The 26,296-nt window shown below is 36.3% G+C and overlaps 1 protein-coding gene across 2 annotated transcripts in view; it reads right to left on the reverse strand.

Moving 5' to 3' along the window:
* AGL (amylo-alpha-1, 6-glucosidase, 4-alpha-glucanotransferase) overlaps positions 1 to 26,296 on the reverse strand; it is an 81,419-nt gene that overhangs the window by 42,460 nt on the left and 12,663 nt on the right. For both annotated transcript variants that reach the window (XM_039228466.1, XM_039228467.1), the window contains exons 3-15: positions 20,517 to 20,727; positions 19,819 to 19,985; positions 18,831 to 19,034; positions 10,969 to 11,150; positions 10,500 to 10,611; positions 6,964 to 7,090; positions 6,524 to 6,626; positions 6,330 to 6,427; positions 5,301 to 5,440; positions 3,576 to 3,763; positions 1,888 to 2,011; positions 714 to 877; positions 54 to 155 (exon numbers count right to left, since the gene is read on the reverse strand). In XM_039228466.1, the coding sequence (XP_039084397.1) occupies positions 54 to 155; positions 714 to 877; positions 1,888 to 2,011; positions 3,576 to 3,763; positions 5,301 to 5,440; positions 6,330 to 6,427; positions 6,524 to 6,626; positions 6,964 to 7,090; positions 10,500 to 10,611; positions 10,969 to 11,150; positions 18,831 to 19,034; positions 19,819 to 19,985; positions 20,517 to 20,727 (1,922 nt within the window). The remainder of the gene's footprint in view (positions 1 to 53; positions 156 to 713; positions 878 to 1,887; positions 2,012 to 3,575; positions 3,764 to 5,300; positions 5,441 to 6,329; positions 6,428 to 6,523; positions 6,627 to 6,963; positions 7,091 to 10,499; positions 10,612 to 10,968; positions 11,151 to 18,830; positions 19,035 to 19,818; positions 19,986 to 20,516; positions 20,728 to 26,296) is intronic.

The following is a 26,296-nucleotide window of genomic DNA, read 5'->3' on the forward strand; positions in this document are numbered from 1 at the left end:
TCTCTCTCCTAGAAATAAATAAAACATTAAAAAAAAAAAACACATAAACATACCTGATGAGGCACTAATTCATCATAGCCTTTAGTACTTCCACTAGCACAACATGCCATAGAAACAATTGTGGTACTTGGGAGAGAATCATATTCTGACCTATGCTAGAACACAACAAAAAAAAATCCAAAGTTTATTTTCTTTTAAATGCAAAGTGAAGTAAAGGATACATAGTTATATATTATAAGACATCGATATGCTTTAAAGCAAATAAAACATTAAAAAGCTATGTACCATAATCACTTATAAATCTAAGATATGATTTTGAGGTATGTGGATATTATTGCCACTAAATATCAGAGAACTAAATATCAAAACATTTACTTATTTATTTTTCCTTTTTCAAGTTTTTGTTTAAATTCCAGTTAGTTAACATACAGTGTGTAACATCAGTTTCAGGTGTAGAATTGAGTGATTCATCACTTACATACAAGACCCAGTGCTCATCCACAAGTCCCCTCCTTAATACTCATCACCCATTTCATTTAGCCCATGCCCCCACTTACCTCCCCTCCAGCAACCCTCAGTTTGTTCTCTATACTTGAGTCTGTTTTATGGTTAGCCTCTCTTTTTTTCCCCTCCTATGTTCATCCATTACATTTCTTAAATTCCACATGAGTTCAGCAAAATAAATAAATACAAGAAAGAGATTAGATGCTTACCACTATAGGACACTCATTATCATGGGTAATATCCATAAACAGGGCATGTGCAATAGCTGGCATTAAAGGCCTCAGACAGGGCTGAACAAAGGATCCGACAGGTTCTCCTCCATACCTATAAACTAATCTGCCTTCTTCATGGCTATTATATGCACTCATTGCCTCTGCAAAGTATTACAGAATATTTTAACAATCTTCATTATTATTGTCCAAGAAGAGGTTAGGTTTCTTATAACTAACTTTCCAAAAAAGGCCACATATATATTATAGAAAATAAAACTATAAACATTTATTTTTTTTTTAATTTTTTTTTAATGTTTTTTATTTATTTCTAGGAGAGAGAGAGAGAGAGACAGCGTGAGCAGGAGAGGGTCAGAGAGAGAGGGAGTCACAGACTGAAACAGGCTCCAGGCTCTGAGCTGGCAGTCAGCACAGAGCCCGACGCGGGGCTCGAACCCACGAACTGCGAGATCATGACCTAAAACTATAAACATTTAAACAAATGTCTATTTGTTTAAGTGACAAAAAAGTCTTCTCTGTAATGTAGCTGAAGAAAAGGCTTATGTAGGTAAAAGGAACATATGTTGTTTATTAGGATGTTGGTTATATAAATCTATGCAAAAAAAACCTAAAATTATATCATCTGTCCAAGTAGGAGATGAAAAACAGATTCATATATTTTCAAAACTGAAAAATACTTTTATTCATGAGTCATCAGTTCACCCTACTGGTCTTTCAATTTAAAATGAGATATTTTGGGGACACCTGGGTGGCTCAGTTGGCTAAGCCTCCAACTTGGGCTCAGCTCATGATCTCGTGGTTCCTGAGTTCAAGCCCCGCGTTGGGCTCTGTGCTGACAGCTCAGAGTCTGGAGCCTGCTTCAGATTCTGTGTCTCCCTCTCTCTCTGACCCTCCCCTGCTTGCACTCTGCCTCTCTCTCTCAAAATAAGTAAATAAACATTGAAAAAAATGTTTAATGAGATATTTTGCCCCAAAGTGGAAATTTTCCCTAATAAAAACAGACTGAGTTACAGAAAATTTTGTGTAGAGTATTTAAAAGAACATTAACTATGTTTAAAGTTACTAAACATTGTATGTAGAGCTATTAAATGGTCTTAATCTACTTAAAGAAAAACTAAAGTTTTAGATGGGAAATACACTTCAAGAAGCCTACCTCTTATTAGGGAACTAATGCCCAGTCTAGTGACAAACACATTGTCCAGTTCTTCGCTTCCTGTGAACAGTTCGGCTACTACATACAAATTGGGTTGCAATTTCCTAGCAGCATCCAACATGTACTGCAAAAAGCACAGTCACAAATGTAACACAATGAGAAAAGCAAGTAGGGGGAAGGAAAGGAGGCAGGACTAGGCATGGAGTTGACATAGGAAAATATCGTGGAGCAAGACAGAATGGAAATCCAAGAGGAATTTCCAAATAAGTTTAATTGTACATATGTAAGAAAACATAAAACAGACCAGTACACACAGGAAACATGAGAATTTATAAAGAGAATAAAACAGTTAAAAAGGAAGATTAGAGTTTGCAAAGATATAGAGACACAAAGGGGGGGGAGGAAGAAGAAAAATGTTAGTGTCACATTAAAAAATGTAAACCATACTGCTATGATTCTGTTAGGCTTTCCCCCTGCTTTATGTGTGTTTTGTTTTTAATACTCTAACCAGACTATTAATTTGCAGGCAGTTGACTAAGCCATTAATGGGAAACTCCCTGCTGGTGAATCATTTAGCTAATGCAAAGATTAGGTCTGACCAAACTAAAGCTAGCTTTCCCTACAGATGGTAATAACTCTTAATCAGAAATTAAATCAGTTCCAATTTTTTTCATATAACATTTTTAAAAAGGTTAATAAAATAATTGAAATTCTATCAGCTAACAAGTAGAATCCTAGATGATTTTGTAACTCAAAATTAAGCAAACTGAGTTTTAATTTTCTGTCTTGTCATAATAACAATCTTAGAAATACACATATTTTGCTGTTGCTAAATGTACAATTAAAAAAAACCCTTTGCTAGTTCTTCTTGTTAAAAAATGTGCTACCACATTAACTAATGTTCACTAAATGTTTCCAAACCAAATCAATTTTTCATGATAGGACTTGAAACATATTCATTATAATATGGCTTTAAAATAATAGATATTTTCCAGATAATCACACCTTCTGAAAGAATAGTAAGTTGTCACTAGGAAGTTATCAAAGGTCTTATAAACAGGATGAAAATTGTGTTTTCAAAACTGTATTAGGTAGATGATAATGCTATAAATTTTGGCACTGTTTCAGTTTCTGTAAAAAAGCCCAAAGAGGAATAAACAACCTTTATGTTTACACTTATATTTTTTATAAATAATCAATAATTGAATCAAAGAGGCTAAAACTAACTTCACTATCCTGTAGTTAGTGCTTAAATAATAACATAATGTGTAACAAGTGACTTCACAGTATCAATATATTAAAAGCAACCTAAGAATAACAAGAATAAGACAAATTGAAATTTATATACCATTGAAATATTAATATTTAAAAGTTAATAGTAAAATAGTAATAATATTTTAATACTATATATGACACTATGGTTATGTATACATTATCAGAGACAATAAGATCTACTTCCCTAATTTAAATAAAAATATTAACCTGTCAAACATTTTATAGCCCAGTATTCCATAACAACTGCATCAAAAGATTCTGTTACAATTGTGAAATTGTGCCAAAGTGTTAAATACTCCTACCAAATCAATGCCAGTGTCCATTTGGACTAGTATTTGTATGTTTTATTTAAGGAAAGTGATGAAAGAACACTACATTTCTTTTCTTAACGCAGATGAATTGTTTTTCTGTACCTCGGCTACATGAAGGGGTGTCGAGTGGCAGTTATCCAGACGCACTCCCTGGAAATAAGTCGCAGTTATTTCAGTGTATTTTCTCATGTGTGCCCAGAGATAAGGACAGTCGTCTGGTTTATTCCCATAGCGCAATTTGACGCTGTCTCCCCAACAAATAAGTTCTCTCCTTAGATAAACATCTGAACCTGTTAAGAAAGGAGTTGGCTTTCAGTGGTTCAAGAAATAGAATAAAATCAATTACTCCAAGGAAACACTGCTTTTATTTTTTATTTTATTAAAATTTTTTTTTATTGTTTTATTTATTTCTGAGAGAGAGACACACAGCGTGAGCAGGGGAGGGTCAGAGAGAGGAGATACAGAAACGGAAACAGGTTCCAGGCTCTGAGCTGGCCGTCAGCAGAGTCCGACGCAGGGCTCGAACCCATGAACCATCTGATCATGACCTGAGCCGAAGTCGGACGCTTAACTGACTGAGCCACCCAGGCGCCCCTAGGAAACACTTTTTAAATCACACTGACTATTTCTACCACAAACCATATACTGGTAAAAATTATGTCTAAAATTATGTCTAAAATGGTATCAGTATCTAAATTTATGAAGTTTCAAAAAGTTAACATTAATTTATATCTCATATCTATTTCACTAAAATTCTAGCTTTATAGTCTCTTCCAGAAATGTATGCCTGATGTCAAAAATTCAAGTTGCTTCCAAAAGGGAAACAGTAATAGTAGCATCATAGGTCCTTTGAAGACAGAGTTCTACCAAAAACATTTAAGCCTGCCTTTCTACCTTGTTACTCATTCTTGGCAATAGGTTACATTACACCCACAGCATACAGCAAATGCCTTTTTCATTTAGAATAACTAGAAAGGAGAAAACAGAGATGATTAAACCCAAAGTATGTTCTTGTTTAAAAAATGAGATTTTTTTTTTAAAATATTTTTATTTATTTCTAGGAGAGAGAGAGAGACAGCGTGAGCAGGGGAGGGTCAGAGAGAGAGGGAGACACAGACTCTGAAATAGGCTCCAGGCTCCAAGCTGGCAGTCAGCACAGAGCCCGACGCAGGGCTCGAACCCACAAACCGCGAGATCATGACCTAAGCGAAAGTCAGACGCTTAACCGACTAAGCCACCCAGGCGCCCCTAAAAAAATGAGATTTTTAAATTAAATTTAATGTCATTAAAATAGACTTCTGAAATGTTAAGAAACAAATATATTGATGGGTTCCCAGCAAAATTCTTCCTGGCAGAGAAACAGCTGTAGAAAAATAAAATGCTAGGAGAGAGAGGGAACCTAAAAGCTGATTCTAGTGTAACTACTGTTCAAAATACCTTAATACACCTCTGGCTACTGAGTGAAAAATCTCTCTTAAGGCAATATAATTGTAATAGCAATAGTTTCAAAGGTATTTTAAAAATGTAATAGATTACATTTTTAACCCAATAAAATCTTACACAGAACCACAATATAAATTAGATAAAAGCCATTCTAGTTGAGCATATGAGGAGAAGGAGGGGAAAGAAGAGGGAGAGGAAAAGATGACTCCCATCTTTTTGTCAATCCCTTCTCTTCTCCTTCAAAGTATATGGCACCTCTGTGATGAAATAGTTTAAGAACCATTAGCCTAGTGAGGAAAAAAAGTCAAAGAAACCGTTTATATTCTGAGCTTGCCATAAACTTTTCTTTCCCTGTCCACAGAGAAGTTAACAAAAATGATGTACCTGGTTCAGCAAAGTTTCGAAGGGGATCATCTCCCATTACCCACCCATTATGTGCCATCAGAAAACAAGCTTTATTTGGGAGATGCATCATAGATTCTTCTGTAGAGGGGGTCATTTCTTCAAATGGGAAAGTAAAGTATCTATGGAGATACAATTAAATATTAAGTCCACAAAGAGAAACTCTTTGGAAATAACGTAAATTAGCACTATTAAAATATAACTTCCTTGCTAACAAATAAAATAAGATTAGTTTGACACTATTTATAGAAAATAAGCTTCATTATAGATCAAAACTCTTCAGAAGATTTTTTTTTTATTAAAAAATTTTTTAATGTTTATTTAGTTTTGAGAGAGAGAGAGAGAGGGGAGGGCCAGGGCAGAGAGAGAGAGAGGGAGGCACAGAATCTGAAACAAGCTCCAGGCTCTGAGCTGTCAGCAAAGGGCCTGACACAGGACTTGAACTTGGGAACGGCAAGATCATGACCTGAGCTGAAGTCAGACGCTTAATGGACTGAGCCACCCAGGTGTCCCCAGAAGATTTTCTGAGTAAATCTACTAAGATTTGAGAAATGGATAGTTAGCATTATAGCTTTCTCTGGTTAATATCTTAAATAATACCTTAAAAGAATCTCATAAAATTACTAAGAAAATCGCTGGGGTACTGATGTTACTTTGCAAAAGCTGTTACTACACTTCAGTTGGCCTAATCTGTGCTGCACAAGACCTACAAGATAAGGAGCTAAATGCTGGCTCAATTTGATGGGGATTGAATTTACCATAGTAAGTGCACAGTCTTCCAGAAACATTACTGTAAATGATTATAAATTGGTTCACAGTGATGACAGTTTCTCTAAAGATTGGCCTAACAAAATTAATTAATATTAAGCCCAGTTACCACATCAAAACTTCCATTTCAATTAAAAAATGTACTGGAGTCACACATTAAAGGAAACATTCTCATTAACTTGAGAAGTTAAATACAATTTTCAATTTTTAACCTTTAATGAGAAGAAAACAAAAATGGAATACCTGGTAACTAAAGGACGTTTTCTAGTGACAGGTCCTAGTTTAGGACCATGGCCAGCCAGTCTTTCATAAAACACATTTCCCAAAAGGCAATTAACTGCCTAAAATACATCAAATGAGGTTATGTCAGTAAAACCAACAACAACACACAGTATGAAGACCTAACGAGAAACAGAAGTTCAAAAGTAGGTGAAAACCTGTTCCTGATGATAGTTCACGAGTTGATGCTTCTCTGAATTTAATTCCTCAATTCTCTTACGGAACCAGTTACAGCATTCATCAATTGCGGCTGGCCCGTTGCTAGAGCAGAGAGAGCAATACACACTTAATATTGAATGGTTTTAAAATTCTACCTTTAAACATTTTCTTACAAGGGTCATAGAAACTTTAAATATATGCATCAGGATCTTAATTATAGCTGAGGAAGTTTTCCAATTGTAAAAATTTTTTATATACATATATAGGAACATGGAGCAGTACATAAAAAATAGAGGAAAGCATCATACATTTGAAGTAGGAGAATTATGGTGAATTAATTAAATTTTCTATTCATGATTCTAATAAACAGCATGATACTAATACTTGCCATGAAGTATTAATATCCTCCTTTATTTCATAAGAAAAATACATAACATACTCATGTGGTATGAAAGTTGCTAGTGCAATGTTCATATCTACAGTACAGCCAAGCCTTCTGTATTCAGGATCCTGAATAATCTTAAGGTGTTGCTTTGGATCAGGTCTGGTTGTTATTTTCCTATTTTCTGAAAGCAAGAAAAGATGATATATTAAAGGTAAATATCCACAAGGAGATAATAACCACTACTGATTCCAAACTTTTAATTTATAATTTTTTCACAGAAAATAAAGTATTTATTTCACAAGCATCCTTTCTACTCCCATCTTCCTGCACACCACCTAACACACACACACTCACACATGTATATCCACAGAGAGGGAGGGGAAGGGGAGAAGAGAGAGAGAGAGACAAGAACATTATAGAAGAAAAACACAGGGATTCCTATCAGTTCAAACACTTCCCCACTTTTCTGCCTCAGTCAGCATTCACTTATTCTACTATACATTTTTAGGGCAGTAAGGATGTTGGTGGCATAAATTTTCTTTTTAGGTGTTAACATATACACTAATAGCAGGAGGTCTTTTTCTTCAAAGACTGCTTTCTATTCAAAAGTGTTTCTTTACGTTTTCTGAAAGAAGCACACAGGGGTATTTTTATACTTTTTCCTTTTTCATCAACAAGCATAATCCTTTCATTAAAAGAAATGAAAAAGTAAATAAATGCTTTGTGGGAGGAATTTTCATCCTTTTTCTGGATCTTGTTCTTAGGTGTTGTGCAGGACTGTCCCTACTGGGCTTGATTTTATAATTACTAATTAATATCTGGCTTATTCTAAAGAGACCTTGAAGTGGCTTGTAAAAGCATAAAATAAGATAAAATATATATAAATTCTTAAAGTCTAATTTCTGAGGTTCATCTGGAAGAGTAACCATATGAAAAGTGCTAAGAAGTGTTTGGAAAAAAAAAAGAAAAATCTACACAATTAGTGTAAATGATAAAATGATCTTCAGTATTGACAGAGTGAATAAAAGATCACTGGAATAGTGCAGATAACAAATCCATGTTAATTTAATATGACTATACTATGAAGTATTTATGAGGGTACTATAAATTGGTAAAAAAAAGGATGGATTATCAATTCAATATCATTTTTTGAATAAAAATAAATACCTTACTTATATAATACACAAAAATAAATTATGGGTGTATTGAACATTTAAATATAAAATACAAGTAAGATTATTAGAAGAAAACAATGTTGATGGAAGGATTTTTCTCAGCATGATGTGAAATCAGGAGCCATAGAAGATAAGACTGACAAATTTGACTACATGGAAAAAAATATCTCCGTAATCAAGGGTTAAAGGATCAATAGCATACTAGGAGGACATATGTGAAGCCAGTATAATAAGGTAAAATCAATAATAAGAAGTCAATGTGAAAAAGAAAAAAACAACTCAACCCAATAGAAAAATAGGGAAAGAACACTCATATACAATTAACGGAAAAATGGTAAAGTAACATGTGAAAAGACACTTCACTAATAAGCAAATAGCTGCAAGTTAAAATAAGGACTGTTTTGTCCAACTGACAAAGATTATAAAGATTAATGGTATCTAATGTTGGTGATGATATATTTAGTGATAATGTAAATTGGTAAAACTTGTGTTGAAAAGCAACTGGACAATATCTATTGTAAATTTATCATTAAATTTGTATACTCTTTGACCCAGAAATTCTATGTCTAACAATTTATCCTGCAGATTTTATTCACATTAAAGATAATGCATACAAGGATATATTTTCTATAATACTGCTTATAAGGATATAAGTTCTACTAAAGTAAGGGCTTGCTATATTTACCACTGAATCCTCATGCTGGGAAAAGTGCCTAGTACATAGTAAGTAGGTGGTACAAAAGATATGTATTAAATCAATGAATGAATGATGAAAAAACTGGGGAAATAAGCTATCAAAACGGCTAAAGAAGTTCAAGTACTTTAAAGCAGTGTGTTGCTCTCTAGAGGTTAAAAGAACTAATAATATCTATAATAAAATCATACTGTCAACTAAAAGAACAAGTTGTTCAACAGTCTGTAAGCTGTAGTCTTCTCTGTGTATATAAAAGATATAAAACATACTTAATTTATATATACACAATTATAAAAAATATATATAAAATTTTAATTTCTTTCAAATTGAGTCTGAAAAGAAACACAAAAACTATTAATTGGTATTAACTGGTTCCCTCTAAGAATTAAGTTTTGAGGGAGAGGAAGCCACACATTTTTTTAATTGTATTTTTGTACTGTTTTTTTTCTTTACTATGAGTACATACTGATGCATTTAAATAACAGCTTATAAATATCAGAGGGAAGAGAAGATAGAGGCCTTTTAGTAAAATGAAACATGAAGAAAAGTTAATATAAAAAATTCATGTATCAAGATGTTACACAATTGGGAAAGCTGAAGTGTGAATCTGACCCTAAGTTCCTAGACTTCAAGTCATACTGACTTTTCCTTTCTTCTTGTTGTTTTAAGAGGAAATGGTTTTTATTTTATTTTATTTTATTTTTTGAATTTTATTTATTTTATTTTTTGAGAGAGAGAGAGAATGAGATGGAATGAGGAGCAGAGGTAGAGAGAGAGAGACAGAATCCCAAGCAAGCTCCACTCTCAGTGCAGAGCCTGACACAGGGCCTGATTTCATGACCTGGGGGTCATGGCCTGAGCTGAAATCAAGAATCAGCCCCTCAACCAACTGAGCCACCCAGGTACCCACCAACTTCTCCTCTGAATGCAGTATTTCTCGGTATTATTATTCTAGTTTCTAGATGAGGAAGAGAATTCGTTATTGTAAGAGCCAGCAATATCCTTGCTGTTGGGTTGTCCTACACTAATTGTAGATACATCTTTATGATTCTAATTTGTCTCCTGAAAACACTTTGAGCATGGCGTTTCCTCCCCACCTTTGTCAGGGACACAATGTATTAACTTCTTCAGTTTAATTATGTCCTGAACTGAAGATTTGCTTCTTGCTGGTATCTAGGTCAGTCTCACTAGTGGGGAGGTGGCCTTAACAGTGGGCCCCGTCAGCTGGAAGTGCTTCTACCTCATTTAAGATTCCTACTTGAGCCAACAGAATAACACTACATTTCTCTGTTTCAAAGCCTGCTTTGGGCAAAAAAACAAAAACAAAAACAAAAACAAAAACAAACAAACAAACAGAAAAACAAAAAACAAAGCCTGCTTTGGGCATTTGGCAGCTGAAATAATCTGCTCTGCTTCCCTCCCATTCATGTATTTAACAAACATATATTGAGCTCTATTATATTCTGAGCATTGTGCTAAGGAACCAATACTAAGAAACAGTCCCCAAGGGAAATACTTATGTATTATGACATACCTCTTTGATGTCTCTGCTAACTCTCAGCCTTCCAGAATCAGTTTATAGTAACACAAATATCATATAATAACAATATAATAATAACGGATTTAATAATGCCTTAACAGGAGATAAGAAGAGCTATCCCTTTAAGAGTAATAATAACTTTCTTAAAATTGTTAAGAACATTCTAATATATATGATTTACCTTGTGTAAGAAGTCTTCTAAATTGCTCAACTGCTTGGTGAACGTCCACTTGGAAAAATTCCCAGAGGTGAATCTTTGGAAAAATATCCTCCCAAATTATTTTTCGAATGCACTGAAAAATTTCAATAGTTGAAAAAAAAATATTTAAAATCTTTTCACTAAACATATTTATCATAATAAAGACAGACTCTAAGTAATTTTCAACCATACATTTAATTTGTATTTTAAGAATTCTGTTATTCTGAGAGAGGGAGGGAGGCAAACCACAAGAGACTCTTAAATACAGAGAATAAACTGAGGGTGGACGGGAGAGTGGAGTGGGGTAGACGGAAAATGGGTGATGGACATGGAGGAGGGCACTTGAGATAAGCACTGGGTGTTGTATGTAAGCCAATTTGACAATAAACTATATTTAAAAAAGAAATTCTGTTATTCTGTTTTAGTGTGGTATTCTTCTATACATACTGACATTCATGTGATGATCATTTTCAATCAAAGCAGGAACGCCTCTTTCTTTGTATTTCCCTTCCGCAACATCACAGGATAAATGCCACAGAGCTCTGTCTAAGACCCAGGCAGGTTTTAGGTGTGGAGAGTTTACAAGGTTATATGCACTTTCTGGATGTTCCTGGATCCATTTACTATTAGCAGCTTAAAGAAAAAGGAAACACAAAGGAATATCTTGTAATTAAACTCAAGTTAGTATCTATGTTAAATTTTAAGATGAAATAAAATATCAACATCACCATTCATTTGCTTGCTTGCTTCCTTCCTTCCTCTTTCTTTTCTTTTCTCTCTCTCTTTCCTTCAAGTAGGCTTCACGCCTAGCATGGAGCTCAATGTGGGGTTTGAACTCACAACCCTGAGATCAAGACCTGAGCTGTGATTAAGAGCTGGATGCTTAACAGACTGAGCCATCCAAGTGCTCCCACCACTAATTGTCTTATATATTAGAATCAATATTTAAATATTACAGAAATTATATATTTCATATTAATGTGACATTTTATATTAAATATTTGATATTAATTTAAAATGTTTAGAGTAATTTATGAAACTGCAATTTGAGAAACTTTTTTGGCCGTGGTATCCTGTCATCCACTTCACCATACCTTTTTTTTACTGTTGTAGGAATTTTTAAAAAACAATTTTATTATGTTTATTTTTGAGAGATAGAACTCAAGTGGGGGAGGGGCAGAGAGAGAGGGAGACAGAATCTGAAGCAGGCTCCAGGCTCTGAGTTGTCAGCACAGAGTCCGATGTGGGGCTCGAACCCATAAACCATGAGATCATGACCTGAGCCAAAGTCGCATGCTTAACTGACTGAGCCACCCAGGTGCCCCTCTTCTCATTTCCCTTAAACCTCATGGGAAGCTTGTTACATCTTAGTCCCTCTCTTTTCTCTAAACATGCCCTTCCTCATCACAGCCACTCTTCTTAGCAGCCACGTCTCAAACTTGTCCAGCTCCAGCCAAGGCCCAGGCACATCTACCCAGGCACTTGATGGGTAGCACTGCCTGAGGACAGCATGTTACGTCAAAATCCATTTGTATCTCTGCATGTATCTACACTTAAAATGTGTTATATCCCAGACACTGCTCTGGCAGATGGATATTCTGCAGCAAAAGTGAGCAGGACTCCTGTCATCATGGAGCTTTTTCATTCTAGAGAGGTGGGGCTTTTTATCTGTTTATTTGTTTGTTTGATTTTATTGTGCTTAGACAATCCTGACAGTTCTCTCACATGCAATCTCTTTGTATAGCTAATCTTGAATGGTTAATAAGATTTGTTGTTTTGGTAAGACTGATAAAAGCCAGGCTCAGAAATTGCTAAAAAGAAACATACTTGGAGAATAAGGGTGTAGTTTACATTTTATAGTACATTTGTATCAGTAAGTTTAGAATCAGAACCAGAGTTCTGCAAGGTATTCTAAGTATTTGCAACATTAAAGAACATTTGTTTTAATTTTTACATAAACAAATAAAAGTTATACATCTTTTGTTTCATCTTTAAAATAGAGTAATGACCCTGAATTCACACAGAGGAGCATGAGTGGTTAATGTACATGGAAGAAAAAGTAATAACAACTATTGAATGCCTACCATATGCCAGGAACTCACCTAAGCAGTTAAATACATTAATTTATTAATCCTTATGTCCTATCGCATAATGTAGGGCATACAGTTATGTTCCTTTACCAGGGGAGGGACTGAGGTACAGAGAGATAAGTAGAACTCAGTCAAAGTCATACAGCCAGGAAAGTACTTGAGCAAATTGCTTCAAACCCTGCGATCTTAACCACTCTGTTCTACTGAGATGAATGTGTTCCTGCCTTATTCACTCAGTTGAGCACCATTACAATCCTTATACAGTTTAAAAATCATTATTATTTTTAGTTTCATTTATTTAGTAAATAATGTAGTACTCAATTTATTTACTTATCACTTATTCACATCCATAATAAACACTTGGATGAAGACAGGATATATAAGAAGCACAGATGTTATAATAAGTTAAATTAATAATTCTTCAATTCTGAATCAAGCTGTGTTTCCCTAGATTCATCATCATAGTTATTAGAATTCAAGATGTAGGAGAAAAAGGTAATGACGATTACATCTAGTTAGGATTTTCATTTATTAAGAATACTAAGACAACTCAAGGGGCGCCTGGGTGGCTTAGTCGGTTAAGCGTCCGACTTTCGCTTAGGTCATGATCTCGCGGTTCGTGGGTTCGAGCCCCGCGTTGGGCTCTGTGCTGGCTGCCAGCTCAGAGTCTGGAGCCTGTTTCAGTCTGTGACTCCCTCTCTCTCTGACCCTCCCCTGCTCACGCTGTCTCTCTCTCTCTCTCTCCTAGAAATAAATAAAACATTAAAAAAAAAATTTAAAAAAAAAAGAATACTAAGACAACTCTTATTTTTTAAATGGTAAAATCCTGAAGCTTTGTAACATCTCAATTTTTTTGAACAAAATCAAGTGTAAAATTATAGCATTCTAATCATTAACTAGTATTTTATATAATTCTACCTGAAAGAGAAGTCAAACCAAACTGTATCTTTACATCAAAATTAAAAATGAAACATGGGGGGCGCCTGGGTGGCTTAGTCGGTTGAGCATCCGACTTTCGCTTAGGTCATGATCTCGCGGTTCGTGGGTTCGAGCCCCGCGTCGGGCTCTGTGCTGACTACCAGCTCAGATCCTGGAGCCTGTTTCAGTCTGTGACTCCCTCTCTCTCTGACCCCCCCCCTCACTCTGTCTCTCTCTCTCTCCTAGAAATAATAAATTAAAAAAAAAAATTTAAAAAAAAATGAAACATGGATTTCTAGCGTGGTGTAGTGTGGGACTTAGTAGACATTCTCCCCATCAAAACCACAGTTTAAACAGCAAAAATTATAAAATACAATCATTTACAGTCTCTGGAAATTGTCCTAATGGCTTTCAGCATATGAAGTTACATGTACAAAACATGTAACTCTTGGCAAGAATAACAAGAATCTGTGGCATTTGAACTACAGCCTGCTCCCTTAACTCTCGCAACCAGCCATGTGTTATGGAAGCTCTATGCCGGGTGCTCTCCTCCAGGAAGGTATGGCCAACATGGAGACTCCCCCTTTCCATAACTTCCAGTCTGGGGTCACAGTTTCTTGCTGGGGGAGGCAGGTTGCCTGGATTTCTCACTCCCTCCAGCCTCATTTTGTAGAAGCTCTATTCTAAATAGGCAGGCAGAGAGAATCTCGGCTCCCTTCCTCCACCTAGTCCCCACTTGCAGGGTAGATGTTCTACCCAGCTGCAGGAGGCCAAGAATACGGGGACTCCAATCATCCCTGAGAGCTGGAGCTCACCTGGAGGGTGAAAGTTCTACATGGGGAGGGCAACTGAAAAGACCAGGGGCAGCCACCTCCTGCTTCAAGTGTCCTCCAGAATGAGATGGTACTTGGGGAGAAGTGGGCTCATCGCCAGCTCTGGAGCAGTGGCACAAGTGTTCTGCTCAGGGAGAGAGAGAGTTCATGAGGATGAAGGGCTCTGCCTGAAAGGACTGACTTTATTTGGAACAGTGAGTGAAGAACTTCATGCCAAAGGTGTTGTTGGAAATAACGATGACCTTGGGGGGGAGCAGTTAAGAGAATGCTGGTAGCTCCATGATATAACAAAAACATCGTAGCAAACAGAACAGAAATTTAATAGAGAACTAGGCAACGAGAAAGCAGAGGACAGCCCTCCTGGGATCACAGGCAACAAAGGAGGTTGAGAAGGCTGGGTGTGTGCACACAAATGTATCCACTCAGGAGAAATTCTAACAGGACATGGGAAAGACTTGAAAACATTCCCCAAATGCCATACAGAGCCATCACCACGGGTCAACTCCCTGGCAAAGGGACTTAAACACAACCTGTAACCAAACATGGAGTGAACACTAAACTACTGTGATCCAGGAAATCCCAGGAAGCCAGGCTTAAAAATACACATTCACCTCTGGCAGTCTGGAATACCATATGTATGCCCAAGGCTGAGCTGTCTCCGGAACAAGCAGAAAGGGAACTTCCAAGCTCCCAGCCCTTGATAAGTCTATTCATCCTTTTACTGTCAACCTATTTGTACCTTTGAATCTAAAGTATGTTGCCTGTAGGCAGCATATAGTTGGGTCTTGTTTTTTCAAATACTTTTGACAACCTCTGTCTATCAAGATACAGGCACACCTCAGAGATACTGTGGATTTGGGCCCAGACCATTGCAAGAAAGTGAAAATCACAACAAAGTGAGTCAAACTTTTTTTTTTTTGGTTTCCTAGTACATATAAAAGTTACTTTTTTTTTTTTTTTAACAGATGGAGAGAGAGAGAGGGAGGGAGAGTGAGTGGGGGAGAAAGGTAGAGGGAAAGAGAATCTCAAGCAGGCTCCACACTCAGCATGGAGCCTGACACAGAGCTTGATCCCATGACTCTGGGATCATGACCTGAGCTGAAATCAAGAGTCAGATGCTCAACTGACTGAGCTGCTCAGATGCCCCCAAAAGTTATGCTTATACCATACTGTAGTCTGTTACGTGAACAATAGCATTATATATTAAAAAAAAAAAAGTAAATCCCTTAAATAAAAAATACTTTGATGCTGAAAAGTGTTAACTATCATCTGAGCTTTCAGTAAGTCAGAATCACGAATTACACATCACCATAACAAATATAATAAGGAAAAGTTTGAAATATTGCAAAAATTACCAAAATGTGACACACAGACATGAGAAGTGAGCAAATGCTGTTAGAAAAATGGCCTCAATAGACTTGCTCAATGCAGGCTGCCACAAAACCTTCAATGTGTAAAAAAAAAAAAAAAGCAGTAACTGAGAAGTGCAATAAAGTGAAGCACAATAAAACAAGGTCTGCATTACTTTCAGAATTCCCTGGATCTCTGACTTCAAGGAATTTTACTATGAAGTGCCTGGGTATGTCTATCTTTGTGTTTATGTTACTTAAAGTTCACTGAGCTTTAGGATGTGTAGATTAATGTTTGTTTGTTTTTTAATCAAATTTTAAAGGTGGGGAAGTTTTCAGCCATTACTTAAGGTGTTTTTTCTATTCTTTCTTTTCCTTCTGGTATTTCATTTCTATGATGTGTATTGGTGTGCATGACATCTAGGACTTTTCAAGGTGATTTTTGTTGCTTGCTTTTTTCTTGCATATGGGTCACGTTTGTGGGTTTTTTGCATGACTCAAATTTTTGTTGCAAATTGGGCAATTTAGATAATGTATTATAGCAACTCTGGATATTGAGCTCATTCCTTCCAGTTCTCATTGGTTGCTTGTTTTTAACTTGGCCATACAATTTCAGTGAAGTCTATTTCCCTGACAATGTGCAGTCACTGATGTTGCCACTCAGAGGCTGTAGAGTGGGCCATCAGCAGTCAGTCTGGGATGACTGTGGTTTTTAGCAGGGCTCTCACAACTGTCTCCTTCCCTGAACTCCGTTAAGCTTCTTGCATCTGCCGGAATCACATTTAGCTGTTATTCTTTTGTGCTATTATTTCTGATAATATGCTGAAGCATACATTGCTCCACAATATGATCCAATTAAATTTGCGCCCTTCAGCAAGGCTGGTCTCTGAGGCCAGTCTTTGAGACTTGTCTGACTCCAGGAGGGCTGTTCTTAGCTGTCTCTTTCTCTGATTCTTCGGTTTAACGACTAGCTGGCTTGTGGTGTAGTATGTTGCTCTCAAGGTGATAGCAGCCTTCTCTTGTTTACCACCAAAGCCTCCATCGTTTTCAACAGTGTCCCATGCTATGTATCAATAAAGTCAATTTCATTCTTACTCTGTTCTTACCGCACATCTCTTCCCCTGGCCAGAACACCTGTGTCACTGCTGCACAGCTGGTGTTCTTGGCTTACGTCTCTAGGTGTGGAAGCTCCCCCGCACCAGCAAGCGGGGACAAGGGCATCTAGGGCCCAGAAGTCTTGCTCTGCCACACATGGAGTAGAGCTTTCCCTCTATGAGTAGGGCCTGGATGAAGCAAGGGAGTCCCAGACATCTAAGGTGCTCTTGCCCACAACAGAGTTTCTACAACAGAGTGCTGGAGTTGGGAGGGACATGTTGGTAGGGAGAAATGTTGGAAGCCTCCCCATTCAACTGAAAGCTGGGGAGAAAAGGAACCTATTGTTCCCACCTGTACATGCCAGGAATAGACCTATCATCACTCTGAACTGGGGCAGGGAGAAGTAGGTCCTGGTTTGAATGTCACAGATTATCACTGCTCTTATTGAGAGTCAGGAGATTATCTTGCATAAATTCTTTTCCATATGCTGAATTCTCTTAGACCAGTTTTCAAAGACTTTAAACAGTTCTTTTAAAAAATAATTTTTACCAGTTGTTTTGCTGGGTAGAAAACTCTGTAAGGCCCTCACCCTCACACTGCCAATCTGGAAGTTGACTCTCCCTGGACAGTAACTTTTTAGTGAAAACCTGTTTCACAGAAAGCACATAGTTTGCAACATTTTCCAATTTAAGGCTGAAGCAAAGTTTACTCCTTTTATATTGCACAGAATCTCTCAAATGCTTCAGAAATAAAGTCTCTGATAGAAACTGTTTCTGTACCTCAGTTTTTTTCTCCCTTTGTTTCTTTAGTAACAGAATTCCCAAGGTTCAGCTGTACACATGGCTGACTGACTACATTACAAGGTGTGACAACAGACAGAATCCTACCTGATAAAATATGAGAAGTGATATATATATATATCACATATATTTATTGTGGAGTTACACATATATATCTTATATATATCACATATACACACATACTAGATCATGCCCTTAAAGGCATGACTTCTCTTCTACCTTTCCACTGGGTAGAAGGTGATATTGGGACGTGGAGTGGCCATATTTGATTGACAGTTGGAAGCAAAGTATTGGAGATAGAGCAGCATGAGAGAAAGAACCTCGTTCCCTATCACCACTGAGCTACCACAGCAGTCTTGGGATGCCCGTCTAATCTTTTATAAGAAATAAATAACAGTTTCAGTCTTTAAGTCACTGTATTTTTGTTTCTGTTACAGCTGCCTATGCCATATCCTAAACTCCTTTAATGTCATTATGTAGTTTGATAAACTTGATGTGAATAATATTATAGATATTACAGCAATTATCAATAATGTCAAATTTTCAAGTGAAAAATAATGAGTTCTAAGATATTAGGAAGTTTTCACTGTGGCACACAGGGAAGATAATGTTTGCAAGGTACATTGGGTTAAACTGAAAGCTGATCATGGCCAGTGGCTTCTCCAGGCCCAGTTGTTCTGACAGGCGAGACGAGCAATCATCTCCCTGAGGATCACCAGTGGGAGGTTCTGACACTTTTTATGGAACTGTATATTGGTAAAGGATCTTGGGATCCAAACAGGTTAACTTTAAGAAGCCCTTCTAACATGTAAAAGATATAATTTTTAGATTTAACTTCTAAGAGTTTACCAATAGTTTTCTCTCTAAATAATACTCAGTTTTTTCAAATAGATACTACAGTACCAGAGCTGCTGCTATATGCGATTCACAGGTTGGTCTGCAAAGTACTAATTCTGCAAGTTGAATTATGTGATCAAATGTCCCTTCTATGATTGTCTCCTGTTTTTATAATCATCACAGGCAAAATAATTACATATTGATATATCTTCAACTAACACTTATTTTCTTTGAAAGAAAAAAGTGGTACTATATAAAGTGATTTTTAAATTGAAGGACACCTACACATCATTGTTTTCAAATTTTATATTATATAAAACAGCAAGAAATAAAGTAATCAGAATATAATATTCTCATCAAAATGAATGGAAGTGGTTAATTAAGCTCATACCAGTATGGTTGTAGACAACATCAGTAATACAAAGAACATTCCATTCCTTTTTCAATTTTTCCACCAGCTGTCCAACATCATTCCAGGTATACTTTTTATTAGGTCTTGAAAAGTCAGGACTGAATTCTAACTGGTTAGCTAGGGAGTAGCATGACCTAGATAGTCCAAGAGTCTGTAATGGGGTAAAATGAATCATGTTGTAGCCTGCAATGCAAGAAAATAACAAAGACAACTGTAAGAAAACTAACTAAAACTAAGGAAAATATAATTTTAAACTTCCTTAAGTAGTTTCACATAGCAAGGTAACCATGTAACTAGAAAAGGAATCAAAGACTAGGGTTCAAATCCTAGCTGTACCACAAGTGACTTCAAGCAAGTCTACTTAAATCTTTCAGGATATCACTGTCCTCAAAAATCAGACAGAGATAATGAAATAATGCATTTGAAAAAATCGTACACAGTGCCTAGTTACTACTGTTGAATTTATATTTGTTGGATGGATATATTTACATGTAGAGAAATACAAGTATATCAGCATGTCTTGCTCCTACTTTAATGTTCCACTGTCTTGTGTTCTGTTTCAATTATGTCAATACATTCATCTCTTTCTTCATATTATATTCAGTTTGAAACTAGAAAATATTACCTTTTGGTAGGTACGGCGTCACACACCTTCCACATGGAAGACAGTTGATCAATGTTTAACCATTTTAATAGTTTACTACTAATTTTTTTGTGTCAAAGTAAAGCCTTAGATATAATAATGATCTCATTTATTAACAGAGTTCCTTAATTTTCTAAGTTGGACCATATAATTTGCTATTTTTGCAGGTTAAAAATGGTTATGTCTTAACAGCTTTATTTGATTCTACTTCTATTACTAAATATACTAAGAAACAAAATTAAAAGAATCAAAGCTCTTAAAACCTATATCACAGAGGATAATTACATTTATTTTAAGAAAGAAAGAAAAGATAGCTGACATTACCTGATTCTTTTGCAACCCTAAGTCTGCTTTCCCATTCATCAAAGGGTCCCAGACACTTAGCTAAAAATGTCTGGAGAGTAACACAGTCCAAGGGTAACACATGATTGTCAGCACCAACATGTAAAATAGGATCCACAACTATGTAACCCCCACCACTTTTTTCATTTCTAAGGAAAAAACAAAACAAGAACTTCTCTCAATTAATGACAGAAAAAAAAATCCTCATCTAATAGTCTGACTCTCTAATGGGAAAGTGAATTGTCCCATTTTAAAATATATTTCTAAACACATAAAATCATATAAAAAGTTGCAATGAAACTCAATGGAAAAGCCCCATTTTATCCTTTTCCAATCTCTACATAATGATATAATATGTATAACATCTAATAATGTTGCTTTAAGGAAAAACAAGCATACCTATCAGTAATAACAAGGGCACTCAAGCAAATAGCGTCTTACAATGAAGTTATGTGAAAAGACTATTCAAGTGGTTACTTAAAAAAAAAAAATGAATCTGCAATGAGTCTTACAATTAATTGCTCCCTAGGAACTTAAGAACCATATTCTATTTGATCTCAAAAACCCTGTAAAAAATTGCACTGCCATGGTTTATATAGCAACTTTTCTTAGAAGCTAGATAATTTAACTAGATAGAATAAATTAACTTTCCTCCCACACATATAGAACACCTGACTTACCCTTGAAGGAAGTAATACTGAAATGATCCAGCTTGCTGAAGATTAAGTTTACAGTATTTATCAGAATCATCTTCTCTTTCTGTTGGATTTTCCCATTCCAGGGAACGGAATTTTTCTCGATTAAATGATTCTCCAGGAAATGGGTAATTTGTATATACAGTAACTGCTTTTCCCTGTAAAGTGGGGCCTAATCGGAACTGTAGTTCAAACCCTAAACAAAAAACACATTTCAATAAACTTCTTGTAAGAACTTAAATTACCACATTAGTAAATAAAAGATTTATTTAAGGTTTTATAAAAACTATGGCTTCTCAACTGTTTAAAATAACTCCTAATATACAATGCTGTTGGTTTTGGAACTACTTTGCATTCTAATTTAGTTGAATTTTATATTTTAACATAAAGTATACAACACAGAACTGCCTGCTCTGTATCTTCCCTCTCCTCTCCTTCTGGAAGCTGATTCTGATTTGTATGGCTACTTGGGATATGAAAGTTCTTTTTTTTCCTCTTTAATAAGATGTCTTCAAGTTTATTGAGAGTACTTTTAGAAAACTAGGATAGCACTAAAGTAAAAAAACAAAATGAAATTTTACTGAACTTGAAACCTTTCTTTTTAATTCCAGTATAGTTAACATACAGGGTCATATTATTTTCACATGTACAATATAGTGATTCAGCAATTCTAGGGGTGCCTGGGTGGCTCAGTCGGTTAAATACCCAGCTTCAGCTCAGGTCATGATCTTGTGGTTCATGGATTTGAGCCCTGCATCGGGCTCTGTGCTGACAGCCAGCTCAGAGTCTGGAGCCCATTTCAGATTCTGTGTCTCCCTCTCTCTCTGACCCTCACCTGCTCATGCTGTCTCTCTCTCTTTCTCTCAGAAATAAATAAAAACATCAAAAAAACCAATTATATATATTACTCTGTACTCATAATGATAAGTGTATTCATTTTTAATACATTTTTAAAAGTTTATTTACTTTGAGAGAGAGAGAGTAAGTGGGGAAAGGGCAGAGAGAGAGGGAGACAGAGAATCAAGCAAGCACCACGCTTAACATGGAGCCCGATGTAGGGCTTGATACGATGACTGTGAGATTATGACCTGAACCAGAACCAATAGCTGGATGCTTAACCAACTGAGCTATCCAGGTACCCTGTGTATTCTTAATCCCCTTCACCTATTTCATCCATCTCCCTACCCACCTCCACTCTGATAACCATCAATTTGTTCTCTGTAGTTAAGAATCTGTTTTTGGTTTGTCTCTTTTCTTCTTTTGTTTTATTTCTTAAATACCACATATGAGTGCAATCATACGGTATTTGTCTTTCTCTGACTGACTCATTTCACTTAGGATTATATTCTCTAGATTCATCCATGTTGTTGCAAATGGGCATCTAAGTAGAGACCTTTGCTAATATTTTCCAAATAGTAACAGAGAAAGTGAGTTTCTCTGTGGTGTCAGAGTATGTGATAGTATGTAAAGCTTGGGAGGTATTATGGAACAACTATCTCACCATATAGAGAAAGCCAGTCTTCCTGAGAGAAGACAACCTCTAGAGAGGCAGGATTCAGATTTCTAAAAGGAGTTCTAGAGACATGTGAGCCCCTGACACCAGTTGTTTTTGATGTGTGCTCAAATCCAGAAGTGTGGTAATAAAGACTTAACATGTGACTGTGTGAGGCTGAGGTTGGGGGTTGGAGGGTACTGAGCCCTGATTTACAGTGTTTGCTTTTTTCCTAGTAGAAATAAGCTCACTATGTTCAACCTCAAGCTACCAACATGACATCACTGAACATGGAACTGGGAAAAGATATGCACCATGAACTCTTGGGAGCCAACACAAGCAGTTCCAGCATACTACTGCTTATTTCCCTACTCTTCATGTTTTATTATTTAAGCCCTTTTTGGAATTCTGAGGGTCAAAACATTCCTACTTTTGCCTAAGTTAGGCTATTTCTATTAAAATGTATCTGAGACTTCTAGAATGTACCACAAGCATTTTTCCATGGGAGGCAAAAAAAGAAAATTAACATATTATAGTTAAAATTTAACTGTAAAATAAAATTATGGTTGGTTCAGGGAAGATTTTAAATTTTGATACAATGATTACAATGTGAAAATTCTGACTACAGTCCATTAGAAATATAAAGTGACTAAGAGTATACTCATGATGAGCATTGAGTAATTTATATTGTTGCATTACTATATTGTACACCTGAAACTAATATAACATTGTGTATTAACTATACAGAATTAAAATTAAAAAATAAATAAAATAAAAAAAGAAATATAAGGCCTAGAAATTTTAATCATGAAGGTAACAACACTTTAATCAATGATGGGCAATAATAACCAATGAAGGCAGGAAAATTTAGTTCTGCTGATTATAATCTTTAAACTTAAGGAAATTTTAAAATTTTATTTTATTTTACTTTTTATTTATTATTAATGCACAGGGTAACATTACTTTCAGGTGTACAACATAGTGATTCAACAATTCTACACATTACCCAATGTCTACCACAATAAATGGTCACCATACAGCATTAGTACAGTATTATTGATTCTATTTACTGTGCTGTACTTTTCATCTCTGATTTATTTTAAAACTGGAAATTTTTCCGTCTTAAGAAACTTTTTGAGAAGAAGCATACTATTATCTATACTTTTAGTGTTCAACTTACGAAACATCTAACAAAGTATAATAATTATGTAATGAGTGCATACCATGTATAGGAAACAAAACAGACAATGATCTCTTCCTTGTGGGGCTTGAGTTCTAACAGGCGAAGGCAGTCATTGAACAACGAAGATGATAAGTAAATAAGAAAAAACAGTATATCAGGGAGGGATAAATGCTAAGAGAAAAAAGAAAAATCAGAGCAGTGTGAGGAAAATCGGGATAAAGGAGAGGTGGGGAGGTGGTAGTAATTTTACTTTTTTTCTTTATTTTTTTTTAAATTTCTTTTTTTATTTATTTCTAGGAGAGAGAGAGAGAGAGACAGTGTGAGCAGGGGAGCGAAAGTTGGACGCTTAACGGACCAAGCCACCCAGGCGCCCCAGTAATTTTAAATATTAAGAAGCTGAAGAGCTTGAGGGAAGTGAGAGAGCTAGCCACATGGCTATGCATGGCCGTCTATGGAATGCATTGACCAAGCAAAGGAAACCAAGAGGACTTAGGGTAGAAGCAAGTCTGGTGATTCCAGAAATAATAAGAAACTCAGTGTGTGTGGACTGGAATAAGCTTGAAGAGAAGTGGTAGAATATGAGGAAAGAAAGGTAACGGGGGTGCCAGATCATGGTCTTGTAGCCCACTGTAAGTATTTTGGATTCTTCTCTGACTTAAACAAGGAGCCAGTGAACAGTTTTGATCAGAGAAGTCACATGACCTAACTTGTATATTAAATCACTTTGTATATTAGATCACTCTGATTATGTCTGCTTCTGGCCATCATGGAGTAACTGGTATTAGACTTGTCCTCTGCTGAGAAACTAGAAGAAATATATGAGACAACTGTTTTCAGAAATAAGGAATGAGGACTGTGATGCCCAAGAGAATGGTGATTCCTACAAACCCTCTAGCTTTCAGACTAGGGGAACTTTCTTTCTGTGCTGTGACAAAGGAAGCAGGAATAGTAGTCTGACTTCAGGAGACAGATATTAGAATTTGAGGAGGGTGAAGAAACTGTAATTTTCAGGGCAGAGTATGGCACAGAAGAAACTATGCAAAGAAAGAGCTCTAGAAAATTACTGAGGGTCATGGGGCGCCTGGGTGGCTTAGTTGGTTGGGCGTCCGACTTTCGCTTAGGTCATGATCTCGCGGGTCGTGGGTTCGAGCCCCGCGTCGGGCTCTGTGCTGACTGCCAGCTCAGAGCCTGGAGCCTGTTTCAGTCTGTGACTCCCTCTCTCTATGACCCTACCCTGCTCACGCTGTCTCTCTCTCTCCTAGAAATAAATAAAACATAAAAAAAAAATTAAAAAAAAAAAAAAGAAAAAGAAAATTACTGAGGGTCATCTTGAGTCTGCCTGAAGACCAGGCTGACCCAAGTGGTGTTTGAATCCATGAGGCTGGGCAAAGAATGACCACTAGGAGCTATCAACTGACCAATTCCCAGAGCTCACTCAGGCTTGGGAGGCATTATAATTTTCAGAGTGAACAGACTTCATTGAACACCTGTTGCATTCAAGAGTCATGTCTTATGTAGTAAGGTTAACCTGGCCCTACAGTGAAAACTACTATACCTATCCTGTCAAAGATTAGAACAGCCTCAAAAGGAGGGAGGTTGGGTGGCTCAGTTGGTTGGGCATTCCACTCTTGATTTTGGCTCAGGTCATGATCTCACAATTCGTGGGACTGAGCCCCATGTTGGGCTCTCTGCCAATCTTAATCCTCATAAGGATTAGATGATCCACAGATAATGTAAATGGCTGCCAAAATAAAAGACACTACTATTTTATTTTATTTTTTTTTGGTGCAAAAAAGGTGGTTTTGTTAAAGCACAGGGACAGGACATGTGGGCAGAAAGAGCTGTCAGGGTATCACTGCTTTAAAGGAAGACAAAAAAATACATAGATACAGCAACAGAACATTTACATTGTCCAGCATCCAATATAAAACTGCTAACCAGAAACAGGAGGTAAGAGCCCTGATGACACAGATACCTACAGTAGAGCATTCCACACAGAGCAAACAGAAGATGTAAAGGACTTGAGACCTCTGCTTCTGGCAAAGATGGAATGAATAACAGGGACTGGATTTATGCTCTTCCTTGAAACTTGAAAGAAAGAAACCAAGAAAAACCAGACAAAATATATGAAATCATAGTTTTCAAGCCTAGACATCAGGCAACAAAGTACAGTGATCTATAAGAGACAGAAAATAAACAATTGTGAAGCCTACATCTGCCCCTTCTTACTACCTCGAAAGAATGTCCAGGTTGAGGCACAAGGAGGAGAAACCCAGGCAGAGCTTAGCTAACTTCTAAGCTGAGATGATAGAATTAAGAATCTATTAAGACCAAAGCAGCTAATTTGTAGATGACAGTAGTTAGTGAGGAGGAGAAAAGTGCCCAAAGACAGAATTCCAGAGATTTGCAGAAGGTCTCCCTTCTGTACTTTGCAGAGTACTGATCAGTGCATGTCTGTGACCAGGAATAGTGTTTGATTTGAAAAATCAAGTGCCTGATTGGGAAAACTCATAATTCAGGAAGGATTGGGTTGAAAGTTCAGAGGATATTGCTTCAGAAGTAAAGAACAAAGAGCCCTAGACAGGGCATAGACTAGACTGTTTAGCAAATCATAAAAGCAAAACTCAAAAATATTATAACATTTCCAAGTAACTTAACTTCATTCCAAAGAAAAGATAAAAAATTTATAAGAATCCAAAACACCCAGTATTTTTGGTAAAACTCAATGAGGTAAAACTCATAATGCATGGCATCCAAAATAAGATTACAAGACACACAAAGAAACAAGAAAACCCAACCCATAACAAAGAAAATAATCAATTAATGAAAACTGACTCAGGAATGACATAGATATTGAACTAGCAGATAAGGAAGGACATCATTTACCATAAGTGTATTCCATATGTTCAAAAAGTTATCTCAAGACATGGAAAATATCAAAAAACAAAACAGAACAAAGATCCAAATCAAATTTTTAAAATGAAAACTACAAGGTCTGAGACGAAAAATCTGCAAGATGGAATTAATGGATGGTGAGACATGGCAGAAAAAAAGATTTGTAAATTTCAAGACACAGGAATAGAAATATGC

Source organism: Hyaena hyaena, unplaced genomic scaffold (assembly GCF_003009895.1).
Source record: "Hyaena hyaena isolate Hyena2069 unplaced genomic scaffold, ASM300989v1 scaffold_32, whole genome shotgun sequence".
In the NCBI taxonomy this organism is placed as follows: Eukaryota; Metazoa; Chordata; class Mammalia; order Carnivora; family Hyaenidae; genus Hyaena; species Hyaena hyaena.